Source organism: Chamaea fasciata, unplaced genomic scaffold, assembly GCF_029207755.1.
Source record: "Chamaea fasciata isolate MVZ Bird 193981 ecotype frontalis unplaced genomic scaffold, bChaFas1.0.hap1 SCAF_2, whole genome shotgun sequence".
NCBI classification, from domain to species: domain Eukaryota; kingdom Metazoa; phylum Chordata; class Aves; order Passeriformes; family Sylviidae; genus Chamaea; species Chamaea fasciata.
The window spans coordinates 3,916,872-3,934,108 of record NW_027094087.1 but is presented as its reverse complement, the minus strand read 5'-3'; the positions used below and the strand labels follow the sequence as shown (position 1 = coordinate 3,934,108).

Here is a 17,237-nt window from a genome sequence, read left to right as displayed (position 1 = left end):
CACAGGAAACCACGCAGATAAAACTTATTTATCTTGCTGCTAGAGCACTTTGGATTTCCTCACATCTATACAGCAAATACCATTAGTTAAGTTAGTTTAGTCAGGGCAAGATACTTCTGCAAAATCAATTATTAACAATTCAAAACACATGAATGACCATAAGACGCAGTTTAAATGTTAGTAAGGTATGGTCACACAGCTGTCACCGCTACCTGAAGATTTACTGTACCCACACAATCTGAAAATATTTCATAACAGAAACCCATCCTCTGAGCTCTTTTCCTGTAATTATACATTAAATGTTTTTCCCCTTACTACCCTGTGACCCACTGGCAAGATTTTATTCCTGTTGGTGTGTTTCGGAAGCCAGGAAAAGTCAGTACGTATGTTTATAAAATACCTTCTCAAACCTTCTGGCTCTCCCCTCGTGTTGCAGGCAGCACTGCAAGTGGCTCTCCTGGTTCCTCACATCACAAAGGGAGAATATGCTTCGGACAAGAGAAATTTGAGCAGTCCTGCTCCTTCTGCAAGCCCTAATCCACATCAATCCTCCCTTGTGCCTACAGAAGATATTCTGGAAGATTTTGAGGAAAGGAAAGTGGGACTGTAAAGAGAAAGCAGCTGTGTAGTTTCCATTATTTATTTTCTGATCCTTATCTTTCCATGAGAGAAGCAAGCGGAATGCAGGAGAGGGTAAAACCAGAAGAAATAGGTTTTTCTGTCACTGCCTGGGGGTTGGGTAGGCGAGAGAGAAATAATGGCTAAAATTATATTACAGAAATACAAAAACTGGCACTTTTGCTTTAGCAATGAAACAAAGAGTAAGAGAAAAAAATCAGATAACACATTCTGTTCAGATTCACTTTGAGAGAGAGAGACTTTTGCCCAGCTGGATTAACCAAAACAATTCACCTCAGTTATTTTATAACTGAAATTCAGCATATTTCACTTAATCTAATGACATCTCACCCTGAAGCTCCTCAGAGTTCATAGCAAACCACATCCTCCTGTGGAAAGGGCAAGGGATGTTCTTTGGTTCAGAATTAGACCACAGAGTCTGACTGCATCAATGATCACTCGCCTTGCTGACCCCAGAGCACGTAAAGGAATTTTAAAAATGTGAAATCTGGGCACTGGGGGCTTCTGCACTTCACATTCAGCCTGCCGCGATTCACAACAGGCTCTTAGGGAACACAAGAAGCAAATCCTACTTAATCTCTGTTGTGAATTTACCTGTTATCAGAGAGGCATTACATTTAGAAGCTGTATGTTACAAATGTAAAGCTGTAAGCTACAACTTAAGTTTGAAAAGGAGCAGAATTAAAAAAAAAAAAAAGCATACATAAGGTTATAATGAAACAGGTTTTTGTGCTTTCACAAGCATCATGATGTGGTTAAGGTATTATTTCAATCCTATTCCAAAATGTCATTTGTTGTTTATTCGATATTATGCCTAACTGAGATGTTTATAAGATTCTGACATGACTTTAGGTTATCCTTTGTGTATTTTTCCGCTTACTATTTAAGCCATTTTGCTCCATTTCCCTTTAGTCTACATAAAGATTTAAACATCTGAGTTACCACTGAGCTATAAAAAACTCATGATCCACCACTCTTCCTTTGTGAGCAAGGCATCATTGCTCATGTGCAGAAGTGGCGGAGGTCACACATCAACACTCCTGAAGGTTCTGAAACCCACAGAGGAACCTTTGGTGTGGGCTGCTAAATCCAAAATCAAGAAAACAAAACATCACGAGTTAGGGCTCCAACAAGTACATGATGCCCTGGACTTAACATTGTGATATTTTTGTGATCTCCTGGGGTGCTACCAATTTCTCTTTGAGGGTATCTTTCTTCAGAACATGAAGGCACACACTGTCAAGCTTCTCCCTCCAACTCTGATTCTGTGTGTCACAGAGAGGTGGTGTGAGTCTGTACAGGATTGTCTTGTCTTCACCACCTGCACAAGCCACCTAAAAAGGCTTTTTAAATACCACTGTGTAAAATTCAGATTTGGGCAGGGTGTTTCCCATAATCAGTTTTTGGACCTGGGAATGCTACTTTAGAGTCAGCTGAATTTGGTAAAGGCTTCCCACCCAGAACAGACCAAAACCATTTAAACATTATTCAAGTCAGCTGTTTCTCCTGCCTCCCATCTCACAAAAATAAACCAGTTCTGATCATGCTTTTACATCCAGTGTTCTACCACGGGCAAAAAAGGGAGTTCAGCTTTCCCTTCATCTTGAAACAAAGAAAATCTGTGTGCATCTCATTTCCAAATATACTTCTGTGTGTATCTGTCCTGCTCTCCTCTTCATATCTTTCTGCTTCTTTTTGTAAGGAACAGCAACTTGCTTCAACTAACACGCTCGAAACAATAAATCTTCACATTTTCTGTAGTCAGATTTTTGAAATATGCAACAGTTGTGTATATTATATAAAAATGCCCACATATGCAAATACTTTTTCCTGAACTTCTAGGACTTAAATGTTTGGAATTGTTTACCATGACCACCTGAGCATAACATGAGATATTTAGCAAGGGTGAAGAATGAAAACCTCCTTTTATCACGTCCTACACTCAGAGCTTTATCCCAGTTCCACAGCTCAATCAGCACAAAATATGCTTCTTTCAGTATTAATGCTACTTGCTGCTCATCCTTCTTTTGGTTCTGAAGTACTCCCTGCCTGCCTAATGGGAAAGTCCGTCCACATTTGAACTTCTGTTCTCAGAAAATAAATGCCATTATGTATTAGTTACAGGGTTTATAAGCTCAGCATTCCAGTGGAACAGCACTGAGGCTGGAAAGAATAAACTGGGGGAGGCATTTGGCTCAGGTATCCCAGGAAATGCACATGCAATAGAAGAATCAATTTGTTAGTCACCGGGAAAGGATTGGCAATTTTCATTTAACAACAAATACAGAAGTTTAGGTGCTGGAATTCAGAGTAAAGAAAAATGCATTACTGGGGGAAAGAAAAGTTACTTTTCTCTTTATTGGACTACTATAATCATAGCTGAATTCACTATGCACAATTGCTCCTTGATGGTTCTTGTTGAGTAATTTTGTTCAATAAGCGTCTGTCAATACAATTTGCTTTCAAATGTCAGTTTATACAATATCAAGAATAATGGGCTCACTCAGGTGCGCTTGGAAATTGTAATAAAATATTAATTTTGGGCAAAAGAAAACTGATAATCATCTAGTTTACCACTCTGCAATTCTGCCTGAGTTTTTTGAGGAGCTCTGTGGAATAAATGTGAACATTGTGTGTTAGACAAAGAGCCATCAAGAAGTAGGCAGTGAAACACTGAAGAGAGGATATCCTCTGTGGAATGTGCTTTTTGTTGAAGAGGAGCCCAGGACAGCGGTGAGCAAACCATCCTATATCACTTCCAATTTCTGGAAAGTAAGTGCATAAATTTCTTGGATGCAATATATTTTTTGAGGTTCACGAAGGTGGGTTGTTTCATCAAGCCAAATTTCTTTGCTTCTGTTTTTCCTATAAGTCAAGGCGTTGGATAGTTAAACCTCATAAATTAGGTGGCAGGAAATAACTGATGGTCACAGTTCATTAAAAAAGTCACATCAGGATACTTTCACAGAAGCTTCAGAGAGGGGCCCTGTGAGTGGAACAGGGGGCAATGGGCCAGCTGCTGACCACGTGGGGAGATGATATTCAGAGAGAGGAGTTCACGGCAAGAATAATTCTGATGGTTCTCCCACCCCTCCTGCTAATGCAGTTTGAATGTTGAACAGTCTGAAGGAGAGGTTTGGCTGACAGACCCTTTCCATGGTTGCTCATAGCCTGGCACCCATCTCTACTTCTTGTTGGCAGAAAAGCTCAGTGAAGGAGTTTAGCCTGAAAGGAACAGTAGGAGAGGTAAATACCTCTTCATTATTTGCTTTCCCTCTTCTCCTTTCCAGCTCGGCAAGCTGAGCAGTCTCTGCCTCTTCAAAGACAGCGTGAAGTTCCTGCCTGCAACTTCTGCCAGGCAGCCCGGGCAGGCATTTACACAACAAACCCTTCACAGCTCACTCCAATCAGGAGCGAAAAGTCCCCCCAAAGTGGAGCAAAGAGCAGGGTGTTTAGTTTGGAACAGCTGGAATGTGAAGAGGGAGATGCAGCTCTGGCAGTTTATAATTTGGGCTTTCACAGCACGTGGGTGTGTGTGTGTGTCACACAGAAGCTTGCACAGCTGGTGCCAGCATCAATATAGTGAGGAGTGTAAATGTTAAGTGGTTGAAGAATTCCATTTAATATGAGCAAGGCTATCACCAGTGAAAAAGTACTTACTGCTCATGTGAATCCATCTGTCATTGCAGACCTGCATCAGCTAAGTCATGTCAATTTGTACTGCTAACAGGTGGAATAACAAGGAATGAAGAGATTTGTGACATAAATGATCGCTAAATAAAAAGGAAGCTGTTGTCTGAAAATGGGCTCGTTTTTGCAAGAATCTAGGAGAAATTTTGCAGGCTTGCCTTAAGTTTTGCTTCTGGTGAAACTGCTGCACAGCAGTGACAGACTTTTGATGTAACTATCAAACATAAGCACTATTGCTTTAGAAGTCATGTCTAGGCTTAAAAATCACCCACATTCGAAACAATCTATTTATGCAGAAAGATGTAATGCCTCACCCCAGCAGCATAAATTAATCTTTAACTTGGCTAAATGAGGATACCTTTTACATAAGAGAACCTCTGCACAGTGTAAAAGCTGAATTATACAAAACTGAACATCAGCTGTCAATGCAATGGTGAAAGAAATACACTCCTCTCAACTACTGAGATTAAAGTAGAAAGGGAAAAAAGGAAACCAACAGCTTCATGGTACTGCCAAGCTGCTTTCCAGACACTTATTTATAGCAGGCTTTCTAGTTTAGTTCCGTGTTTCATTAAAACATCTGTGGCAAATTTTGTAGCAAAAAGATCTAAAAGCATTTAATCTTTAGTAAGGATAACATTTTCAAAGTATTTGGAAGGGAATCTGCCACTTAGCTTGAGTTAAAGGTTTTGGTAAATAAAAAGCATCTCATTATCTTTGTTCCCAATGATCCTAACAGCAGAATAATGCTGGCATTTTAAGTCTCCCATGCAGTTAAATTAACTGAAATCTTACCCATAGCCATTATGTGAAACAATTAGGTTATAATTCTGCAGTTATTAAATGCTAAGTACCTCCGTTAGGCTTATGAGGGCTACTGTCCAACACAAGCCCAAACATCTGCACTCAATCATGCACAGCAAGAGAGTCAGCTCTGAGTCTCCCACATCCCAGATCAGCACTGCCTTGTCGAGATTTTTTTTTTGTGGGTTTTTTTTTGATTTTGGGTTTTTTTTGTTTGGTTGTTTGTTTTTTGTTGTTGTTGGTTTTCGTTTGTTTGTTTTTCAAAAGTGTGTGGGATTTTTTTGCTCACATGTAAAGCAAAGCCACTTTTAGCGATTTAGAAATGGAAAGGGCATCCCCTGGTCATCTCTGATACAAAAAGAGGCAATTAGAATTTTTACCGTGCTTAATATAGATGTAAATATGATAAAGTAAAAAAGGAAGAGCTGAATAGCAGCACTACAGGTAAGATTGTTGAGATGCAACAGTTAGCAGCAATTTCTGACCTGCACTGCAGAGTTTCATGCCACCCGCTCCCTCACATGCATTGCTGTTTCTCAAAGGAACACAGCTCATCCATTGGTTTTATCACAGCTCTTCATTGCCTCTCAACTTCTTGTTTTCTGGGGTTGCTGCTTTGCCCACTTTTTTGTTTGTTTGTTTGTTTCTTTTTTTTTTTTTGGTGGCTTTTGACACGATCAAACAACAGCATTTGTCTCCTTGTGATGTTGCACACCATGCAGTTGCATTTCCATTTCCCCCCCATTTTCAGTGTTTCATCAGATTGAATCAGAATTATTGGTAAAAGACACTTAATAGCACGGCATTGTGAATGAGTTTCATTAAAAAAACCTGCATTTAAAAGTTTGAAATCCTCAAGATCAAAAGCTTTACAAGCACTCAGAAAACAACAATCCTGAGGATCTTACAAAATTAACTTGTAGGTAGGGAGGTAGGTGAGAAGCCAGTTCATGAATTTGAGGTAATTTGTAATTTAATGGAATCAGTGGGATGCTCTACATAACACCGTGTTCAAAACAGAGAATTTTATGGGGCCTGCAGTATTTCCTCTTCAACAGTTGTTTAGTTCCAGGTACCACCTCATTGTGATGCTGACTGCCACAATACCTAAGGGATATTAAACACTCTGAGATACCCCATGGGGAAAAAAAAATAGGGCAAGTATTTCACAAACTGTCGACAAAAGAAACCCAAACAGTCAGAAGAAAAGACATCAGAGCTGCTGAGACGCTTCCATTCAAAGAAAGCAAAGAAAGAAATAATAGCACTTGAAATAAAAAGAAAAGCGAGAATCATCTTGTAATTAGAATTCCTGCAGTAGATAAAATGGGGCACAGAGAAGTACAATAGTTTCTTTTGTATAGCAAGTCAATAACATTATGTAATTTTCCAATTTTCTCCCTCTTTTTAACAGATTTTTTTTTTTAATTTCAAGGAAAACTTTGAAGTAACACTGCAGATAATGCGGGATGTCCAGAAAAGATACCAGACTGACATTGGCCCATGCACAGATCCATTTTTACACAGAAATATGTCGTTAGGAAAGAAACTGCGATTCGGTTTTAACTAACTATAGTTACATTTACTCTTCATTTATTACTTTCGATGGAAGATGGTGTTTGATGGCTCCAGAAGAGAATGGGTAACACAAGTAGCCTGTCTTGGAAAGGATGCCTCTAACCTGTCCTCAATCATTTAAAGCGAATTAGAGGAGTTTAAATCATGGTAAAAGTTATTAAAAAAAAAAAAAAAAGAGGCAGTTTTCATGAGACACAGCTTGCAGCTACCAAAGCACACAAAGGTTTCGAACACCTAATTAATACATAATTAAGTCTTCCCTTTCCAAATTCGTTTGGCTTCTGTGTTTTAGCAAGGGAATATAAATTTTTAGGGAAGAGTCACAGAGTCACACAAATTCCACGATTTTACGGTGGCATGTTTAGAGTTCTCCTTCTGCCTTAAACCAGGACAAATACACATGGAGATGCTTCATGAAATGGATGATTAGAGGATACCAGGCTTTCTCTTCCAATATTTAGGTTGGCCACGTAACTGCAGACCACCTTCCCTCACAATTTCTCCTTTACATTAATTCAGGAAAATGGCTCGTTCCCAAGAAGTTATCATCTTTTCCATTTCCTTTTGCTTTGGCTTTTTACTGGGAAGGACCAATACCAAATTTTATTTCCCTGAGATGTGTGGAGAGATGGGGCAGAGAGCAAAGGAAAAAAAAAAAACAATTGATGTGTGGGAACAGGCTGGAATACCTACCAGAGGAAATGCTGGGGGGTAAAGATCCACCCCCTGCCACTGGATGTGAGGCCAGGATGCTATTTAAAAATCCCGCCCTCAGGAATCTCGAAAGAGACTTCACCCCAATGGTCGGAAAGGATCCTTTCAAAGAAATAAAAATGATCATTAATCAAATGACTTGTTCTCTGGCTGACAAAAGAAGCTGACTGTTTAAAGAAAGAACAACCAAATGTCTGCAGAGTTAACGGTGGTGTCACGGGAACAGATCTCATGAAAAACAGTTAAAAGCCTTTGTTTGCTTTTTAACCAAGTCATACAATACACAGCTTTCACCAGAGAAAGGTTTTCTGCATTGTTTGCAAATGGAGAATTCCAGCACTTCTAGGAGCAGTAGAAAAATTGGGTGTTTCAACAGCGAATTGCACCTGTGGGATACTCAAAACGCATTCCAAATGACTCCACCATAGAGGCATGTTACAATTTTGTGTTCAAATCAAAGACAGACCAGTGGAGGTGAGGCTGTACCAGCAAAGCTGTTTTACACCGGTATTCTAAAGCCACCTGAAAAAAGTCATGTCAGGCAAAGGGGAACCAGAATTTGCAGCTAAAATACTGAATTCTTTGTCAAGGCAGCTCCATCAGTCAGAGCTTCTGTCACACCTCCCAACACCTGTCAATACACTGATAGAGGCAAAACCCAGGAGTATGGATGATGCCTAAAGAGTTTTAGCTTTTTAATATATTTTTCATGTAATTGCAACTTTTTGATTTTAGGCAATGTGGCCACGGCCTCTTTCTGCTTTGCTCTCACCAGAAGCTCGACACGTTTCACGCTTTCAATATAACAAACTGTATATTCTTGTCATTGCCTGCATCTACAGTTTTATTCCTGGAAACAATGATGATCTCATTTTAAAGCAAATATTTGTGACACGTCTACTGCAGTGGGGAGAAATGAAGACACCTTAGCATTTGATTCACGGTTTCAGCATTTGTACAGAGATCTGCAGACAATCCTTTCAACTTCCTCATGTTAGTGCTCAGTGAGTGCCAGTGTCAAAGATGGATCTGAAATGACAGCTCTGCACACCTCACTTAAAAGCACAGGGTCAAGGTCCTCCCACCTGGCAATAAATCTAAACTGACAATCAGAATAATCTGGGTATTTTTGCAAGTGCATCGAGTAAGCATCCATCCAGAAAGTTAGGCAGTGGCAAGTTTGTTTTCCTCACCTTTGCAGGTACTTCATAGCTGTTCTTTTAAGAGACAGAAAGCACCTTGATCTTTATACACAATGAGAAAAACAAGTGACCCTCAACAGTTGGGATGTTTTTTCCCACTAATAAAAATACAGTGAGGAAAATTTACTCTCAAAACACACATGCACTTGCTGAATTTAAAGTAGCTTAAGAGAGCTTTGAGTTTTTTACTTTTATTTTCGAGGAGGAGTTAGAATGTTTCCCCTCAATCCATCTGTCCCTTAAATTTGTTAATTAGACATGCTGCAGTCTGTGGAAAAAGAATTAATTTAATTGGTGATCTAGATGTAGTACTTGTATATCTGATGGCTAAAGGTAAGTTTTCCCTCTGGACACTCAAGTGAAGTGTTTGGCATTCCTATAAAAGTGTTCCCAAATTCCATGGCTTTCACTTTGAAATATTACAGAAGTGATCCGTGACAGACAGTACAGAAGGCAGTACACAAAAATTCAATTTTAAAATGGAAATTGTTCCATTAACTTCAAGATGTTTGGTACTAAACAGCATCTCAAACCTTAAAGGCTAAATAATGAACATGTGAAGACTTCCCCAACAGAACATTGCTCCTCTGTTTCAAAATATGAATTATACCAACCATAAAGTACAGCCACTGAGTCACACACCGCGTGTACAAACCTTCAGAAAAGCCAAACGGCTTCAGCTTCACAATTGATGTTTTCCTTTATTTAAATTCGGTTAAGTGGCAAATAATTCCAATTTTCCAACAGACTTACAATAAATTACTTTGTTATTGAAATTATTGAAGACAACCCCAAACTTATTTCACTTATGGTACATATTCAGAAATAATAAAAAAAAAAAACCAAAAACAAGGAGCAGTGAATTTTAGAGCACACAAATCTACGAATACTAAGAAGAGAACTAAAATTACTGGCGTTTTTATAAGCAGCAAATCACTAAAAGAACACATATAAATAACACTTTTCTCTCACACTCAAAAGCTAGGCTTCAGTTGCTTAAGTGTAAATGGTTTGTGTCATCTGAGATGCTTTTAAAAATCTGAGACATTCCCAGCTGAGGGGCAGACATGACAGGATCAGCAGGAGATTTACACTCTGAAAGTGGCAGTAAGAGGCAAAGCAGGAGTTCGATATTTAAGAGCAGACACCGAGTGTCGTTTTAGGCAACTGAATCCCATCCAGTCTCCTGTCACCCCAGAAATGTCTCTGACTGAGCAGAACTCAAGAGTTACAAGAACAAGACCTCATTTAGTCTCCTAGAAGTCCACAAACACCTTCTGAAAAGGACAAGGTTGGTAACGTTCCGCCCTGAGCGGTATCCATCAAGAAAAAAATGCAGACAAATGAGAGGTTAAAAGTTCATTCATCTTAAAACAGGCATGGCTCTAAAATAAAAAACAGCCCCAGGATTAACTTTTTTTTTCAGCCCCAGGTGTGGTTTTTTCATCACGTGCACAATGTGAAAAGGGTTTGAGACTTGATTATGTGATTTTATAGTGGAAAGGTGACAACCACTGCAGATAAAGCAAATTAATTCTTGTTATGACACATCAATCACCACCAGATGGACGGAGCTTTGATAAGAGCTTTGGGCATTTACAGTGGTTTAGAAGTTACTCAAATATTTACTTGCCGGCATAAACATTCATGAAATATTTGAATGAATTACAGAGAATCACAGAATGTGTAAGGTTGGAAGGGACCCCTGGAGTCAGCTACTTAACCAGATTTCTTGAGAAATTATGCCATTCTGTCAATCCACATCATACTGAGACTCGTGCTTCCCACCACTTCGGCTGTTTTCTGCAAAAATTAACGCTCATTTTTGCAGTGGGTGCGCTCATACTGACGCCTTAAGTTTCAGCTTTCACGTTTCTCAGATTCTGTGCTGCCTAGGGGTGTAGATCTGAGCCTCATATTAAGTGCCAGTCAGCTTTTTTTCGCAGAGGAGGTAGACAAACAAATCCTTTTCCTGCTGGAGACCAAGGACAATGGTTACAAGTTTCCAGGCCCAAAAGCATAAACAACAGTAGACTGAAGAGAGAAAATAAGAAGGATGGGACTTCATAATCTGAAGCTGTAATTGGACAATTAAATGATTGCTTTAACATGCAAATGGACCGAAACTTACAAAAGTGTGAGACCTCGTGACTGCTTGTCCATTTTGTGACCATTTTGGGTCCACCTTGGGTGTAGCCTTAAATGCCTTTCAATAAATACCTACTTTATTCTCTTAGCTCTGTCTAGTCTCTGTTCCAGGTCAGCCTTCCCAAGGCATCAACACTAAGGGAAAGATCTTTCAGTACAAGATTCTGAACTGGGAAAAGGAGACAAGAACATTAAGCCATGGTTCCTCAGTGCCCTCAAACGCAGTTGTTATTCAGCAGCTTACAGTCACGGATTTATTGAGGAGAAAACCCCAACCTCTCCCTGCTCCACAGTTACCCACCATGCACATTGCGTCACCTTAACACGGGAAACCACATGAGTTACAATATTAGCTGGAAAAGTGTGTTGAAACTGTAGAGGTACATGGCAATACTCGGAATAGCTGACAGTTCATGAAGCACCCCCCACTTTCTGAGCCCTGTGATACCAGTTTATAACTCGGTGTAAATTCTTTTGTTTCACAATAATTGCAGCTAAGTGCCTGAGCTCAGAGGCACTGGGGGAGTGCTGAATCAATTAGCCTGCCTTCCACCTTCGGCTGTTGTTCCTGGGGGAGTATCATCCCACGAATTGTGGAATTTGAGAGGGAAGTCACTGGTACAGCATGCTAAACTGGCATGGGTTTAGTAGGATGTTATCCCACTGAGCAGAAGGGCAGGAGAAGGTGGCTGGGCAAAGGAAATCCATATGCTTAGTTCAGCTCCAGAGCACAGACATTAATTCACACCCATTTATTGGCACTGCATGCTCACAGCATGGCCAGCCAGGAGGAACAGCCACTGCCCCCAGCCCACATCCCATGGCCTTGCACCAGCAACAAAACTGTGCCCTGCACTTTGTCACTGCTGGTTTTCCTTATTTATTACACTTCAGTTCTTTCTGCAGGTGGAATTGACCATTTCATGGTGCTGGGTGATTCTGAACAGCTACAAATTCAAAAGCAGCTCTTTGGCCACTTAATCTAACAAACCGGATTGAGAAGCTCTAGAGAGGTCACGACTGCCTTCTTCTATTTGTCTGTACAAGTACCATCTCTTTATTGGCACCAGCAAAAGGAGACTTTAGGCTGTTGTTCCTTTCCCAGAGGTTTGGTTTGGAAAAAAAGAAAAAAAAAGGAAAAAAGCACGGGTGGTGTATTTAATGTAAAAACCCCCATTGCTATTTGATTCTGTACAGTCAGTTCTCTTGATGCTTTCCATGCAGGGATTGTTAAAACCCAGCTAAGAGAAAGTTCTCAGGAACTCTGCAGATGAAGGCTTTGGTGGAGCTTTTGCCTTCAGTGTGGCAGGACGCAACTGGCTGTTTTCACTCCAAGCTGCATTTTCGTGCAGGGTGGGCTGAACGTTTAGTAACAAAATACTGGAGGACAGAATGCAGAAAGTTTTCCTGCATAGGGGAATTATCCAATTTTATCACTTCATGTCTGTTGGAAGACTGACTTCTGTTATGAGCACTTCCCGTTCTAAAATAAAACCTGGTTTTTATTGTTACTGGTGTTTCCTTGGGGAAGTTAGAAGGGTTAGAGCATTTTTTAGAGCATTTTTTTCTCCCCAAAATTATTTGAAATATGCCCGTTATGGAAACTACTGAAAACCGGTCGACTTTTCTCTCACATGATTTTATTGATTTATCCTTCCTAGACCACCAGGAATGGCACATTACTTCATAATCTTTTATGAGGGAACATATGGAAGGTTTTTATAAGGAATGGCTTTATAAAACTTGGAAATTATGATGTCAGATTACAATTTTTAGAGCACTCAAAAGGCTTGACTTGCAATGGAAAAAAAAAAATCAGAAGCAGGGAAAAAATTTATCCCTGATGAATTTGCTGGATCATGTTTTCAGTACATTTAGAGAATATAAACATTTTTCAATGATTTAGAATATGCTCTTAATTTATTTTAGAGCTTTCTGGTTCATGAATGCAAAGGATGATAGAGTGGTATGCCTAAACTCTTACCTGAATGATTCATATGTCTCAGAAAAATCTGATTTTCAAGATCACTAAAATAGTATTTTGCAACAGACATCACAAAATATTAGAGCATAACAAGAATTGACAAAAATTACTGTGCTTAACCCCAGCTGAAATCACAGAATAGCTGAGGTTGGAAAGGACCTCTGGAGGTCAGCAAGTCCAAGTGAACCATGTGAGGATTTCCATTAGATTTCAAATAACACAGTGAAACTCCTGAAGGTTGAATTCTGCTCTAGGGGACTTAAACCTGTAAAGCCAAACCTGCATTGTGCTGTGCAGAGGGAAATTTATACTCTCATGCTCAGCAGCAGATTTTCAAAGGGGTGGTCCCGTTTTGTTTCTCCAGATTCCACCAGAGTAGTTGACATCATAGCCACAAATAAGTGTGCCACCCCTCCAATGAACTTTCAAGAACTCGCAGAGTCCTTTGATTGCCTTTTCCTGTTTCCATGATTTTTGAGTTTACTCTTCAGATTTTTAACTCTGAGTTTCCTTCAGTTTACTGGTTTGGAAGTAGTGAAGCATTCCTATGCTTTGGCTTAATTTCTGAGGAACAGACCCTTCTAGCCCAGCTCTTGGGGAACATATTTTCAGATTCCTGCTTTTCTCTATCAGGTTCCCCAATTTCTGCTCCAGATTTAAATTCACAGGGTCTGTCTGGAAACATGAAGAAGACAAACACTGGCCGGGGCAAAGCTGCTCTTCAGATCCCCATCCCTGATGAGTTTAACCTTGAGATCCTTGTGAAAGACAATGCTTCCCTACAAACCTGCACTCTCATTTCTTGCCTGGCAGATGGGAATAAATCCAGAGGTAGGAATATTTACACAGAATGAGACTATTTTAGAAAACCCCAATTACAACAACTTCTGGCTTTACTTATGACTTCTCTGGGACAAAAAGCAAATGCTGAAAGAAGCTTACAGTTCCTGAGGAGGGACTGATGTAAGTTACAGAATATTTGGGGAGAATATTAACATCTAATTTAATTTCCCTTGCTGCTTCTAGACAAACAGGTGATTCAGGGGGGGAAAATGAGGGAATTGCTTGAAAAGAGTTCTACAAACACTACAGGCATTTATTTTGTGATGTGTTAAATGTCAATGCACGCTGAAGTTCCTGTTGCTGGGAAGATGAATGTGACAACATTAACCTGATTAAGGCTTTTAACAGCCGTAACAACTGCTGTGTTGAATCATCTTTGTAGTCTTAATGGAATAGAAATGGAAAAACCGAGCTTCTATGGGATGAAACTCTCTGCGTATGCTTAAGCTGTCGACTAAATAAGTATTTTTCAGTCCCTGCTAATCTGAAAATCGCTTTAGCACAATGCTAAATAAGAACCTGAAACCTTTATGTGTTTATAGGGATGTATGATACCCAGGACAGTGCTACAAGCACTGCATGCTGTACATTTGGATTTCATTATCATGCATTCATTATCAGATGAAAACAAAGTACTTTAAAATTACAGTTTTCATGATAGAAGGAAACAAAGCCTGCAATATCAGCCGAAGCCTTTGTGATACATTTTGTATATATCATTATTTCAGGGAATTATGAATCCAGTAATAACTAGCTGAATTATCTTTTCATCACCCACTTTTTGTTATTTCGGAAAGAAAAAATCCAAGCATTCCTATCATTTGGAATTCTTCATCCTTTAAGACAGGAAATTCTCATGTGAAATGCTGATGGGGTAAATGGGATGGTTAAGGAGTTCCAGAGGCTTGTCATTTTCAGCTGCCCATTTTCATGGCATTTCCATAAAAACAGAAATTCAGTTTTAGATTTGTACTTCATGTTTAGAAACTGCAGTAAGTTTTAATTTAATGAGTGAAGTGGCGTTTCACGGGTGACATCTGAAGATGATTGTGTTGATGCAGCCTGCTGTGCATTCTGCAGTTCTGCAGCTAAAGCTCTGATTTTCTCCTCTTTTAGCCTTGTTGCCCTGTCACAGTATGAACCAGGGGTGGGAGAAAAACATTCCCCACTTTTAGACAATAATCAGTATCACTGAAAAAGCCTCACTGAGTTCAGTTAAAAAAAAAACCAAACCAACCCTTGGGGCTGAATGATTTTCTGTCGAACAAATGTAGGCTACAAATTGAGGATTCTTTTTGCTATTTCCCATTCACACCATTCACAATTCACCGTGCAGTAATAGCAGTGAAATAAAGCCCACAGGTTTGATTTCCTTCCTTGTAAGAAACACCAAGTGACTTCCTCAAATAAATGATGCCAGGATTAGAAGTGGAAAGATGGCTGGCATTACCAGAATTGTGACTTGGAATGAACTCTTTGATTAGAAGTGGATTAAATGCTGGTTTAGATTTACAAATCTCTAAGTTAGACAGAAAATCCTCTTTGCCTCTGCTCAGTGAAGGTGTCCCAGCCCACACCTGGGCAACCAAGGTTGTGGGCAGGTCTCTGATGAGCTGAGGCACACGGACAGGAATTCTGCTTTCTTTTTTGAAAAATGCTGCTGACCAAAGAGAATTAGCTGTGCCTGTTAATTATCTCCTTGTTGATACCAGTGTATTCAGAGGATTGTCTCTGCAGCTCGAAGACCACTTGGTTTTCAGTGACTGCCATGTGGTAAAACCTCTCTCATCTCACCTTCCTTGTGCTGGTTTTGGCTACAGTGACTCTGCCAGGATGGATGTTGAGCGGTATTTGTTTACTCAGGCCACGAAGTCACATTTTTCAATGCTTATAAAGGCATTCACTGAAAATTGGAAGTAAATTGCCAGCCTTACCTGAAACACTCATATGCTGAAGAATGTGGTCAACTACAGAAGAGAGAAAAAAAGCAGAGAAAGGAAAAAAGGGGAGACTCTTTTTCAAAGTGGGTGAATTAATTATTGTCAGTCTTGGGAGATATTAATAAGTTTCTGTTGTTTCAGGAAGAAATGTAATCAATTATGTGAATTTTAGCAACAGTACAGTGGTTTGTTTCAGATTTTTACTATTATAAAAATTCTGTACTATGCTTCTCTAGATAAAATATTGAAATGAAGTCATTATCAGCTAAACCTGTTTGCTTTCAAATTTTATTCAGCAGAAATTACCTTGTTAGAGTTTAGTTGAAAAATGACAATATTTACAGATGGATGTTGTCATGAATCTATTTGAGAATGTCTGACTGAATACATTTGCTTCTGAAAAGGTGTTCGCAGGATTGTCATTAATGTTTTGTGCTTATATTTAGAACATACTTAAACTGAATACTCTGTAACTCCACGCCATCTATTAGGACATTTTAAAATCATATTCTTTCCTTCCCATGTTGCTTCTCTCTTACAATTGCGTCTCCCTTAACAGCTTTATCATCCTCTCCTGATTTACAAGCACTATGTTTGTCTGTGAAGAAATGTAACATTAATGAAGGAGTATTTTTTGCAAACTGATTTTCTACCCAGCAGTTCGGAAAGGATCCCAAACAGTTTGCATCTAAGTTATTTATTCTTCTGGAACCTGAACTACGTATGTGTTAAAAATCAGAAAGGTAATTACAGTCAGTGAAACAGTTTCTTTTCCTCACATCTAACTCTCATGTTGCCATAAAATACAGTATCAGATATTTATACGAGAAATTTACCAGTCCGTTTTTCAATTCCTCTTTGTGATATGAATCTGCTGTTAAAGATATCTTAAGCTTGTTGCCTTGCATTAGAAATTTGGGTGTGAGCCTTCAAGCTGTGGGAAATATCACGATGCAAGCTTTCGCAGCACAGGTTTGTACGGAGAGACTAGACCTGGAGGGTCCATGGGTAATAATAAACAAAAATATTAATAAATAATACCAAAACCCAATAATGGTTGCAGCTGAAAGGCCACAGATATGTGAAGATGAGTAACGCAGTTTACATTTAAATCAGGTTTTTCCCGCTTGCCTGGGGAAGGTTTAGCAGGATGCTCTGCCTGGAATGGGGTAAAACAACTCCAACTATGCCCTGTGTATGCAGAGTTATCCCCAGCCCTTTCCCATGCTCAGTCACATGTGCATTTACCAGTGTGCTTTTGCCTCTATACAGAAGAACAAATGAATGTACACTTATCAAAATAAATCAACCAAATACAGCTTGTGATTTGGGCTTATTGATTGCTTTCCACACACTCTTTAACCCCCTCACTCCTTTGGCTGTCAGCTGCAATTGCCATTGTCATTTATAATTGCTCTCATCGTTGCTTTTATGGTTTTCCTGCACAGGCAACAGATCTGCCATGTTGTGCAGCAAATCTGTCAGCACAATGCAATCTTGTCTCCCCCCGATATCCATTCATCTTCTGGCCGCAGTTGTTAAAAAAGCCCCAACCTTTCATAAGTCTCCTGCACGCTCTAAATATCCAGCTCTTTAACTTATTGTACCATATTCTTCTTTACTTTCATAGTGGAGGAAGAAATTGCATATTGTATTCAGATAATTCAGATGGAAAAGCAATCATCTGTGGTTAAT

The 17,237-nt window shown here is 39.5% G+C and overlaps 1 protein-coding gene across 3 annotated transcripts in view; it reads right to left on the bottom strand.

Moving 5' to 3' along the window:
* EPHA6 (EPH receptor A6) overlaps nucleotides 1-17,237 on the bottom strand; it is a 355,785-nt gene that overhangs the window by 55,410 nt on the left and 283,138 nt on the right. For all 3 annotated transcript variants that reach the window (XM_066207884.1, XM_066207890.1, XM_066207900.1), the window contains one exon: nucleotides 7,405-7,527. In XM_066207884.1, coding sequence (XP_066063981.1) covers nucleotides 7,405-7,527 — 123 coding nt within the window. The remainder of the gene's footprint in view (nucleotides 1-7,404; nucleotides 7,528-17,237) is intronic.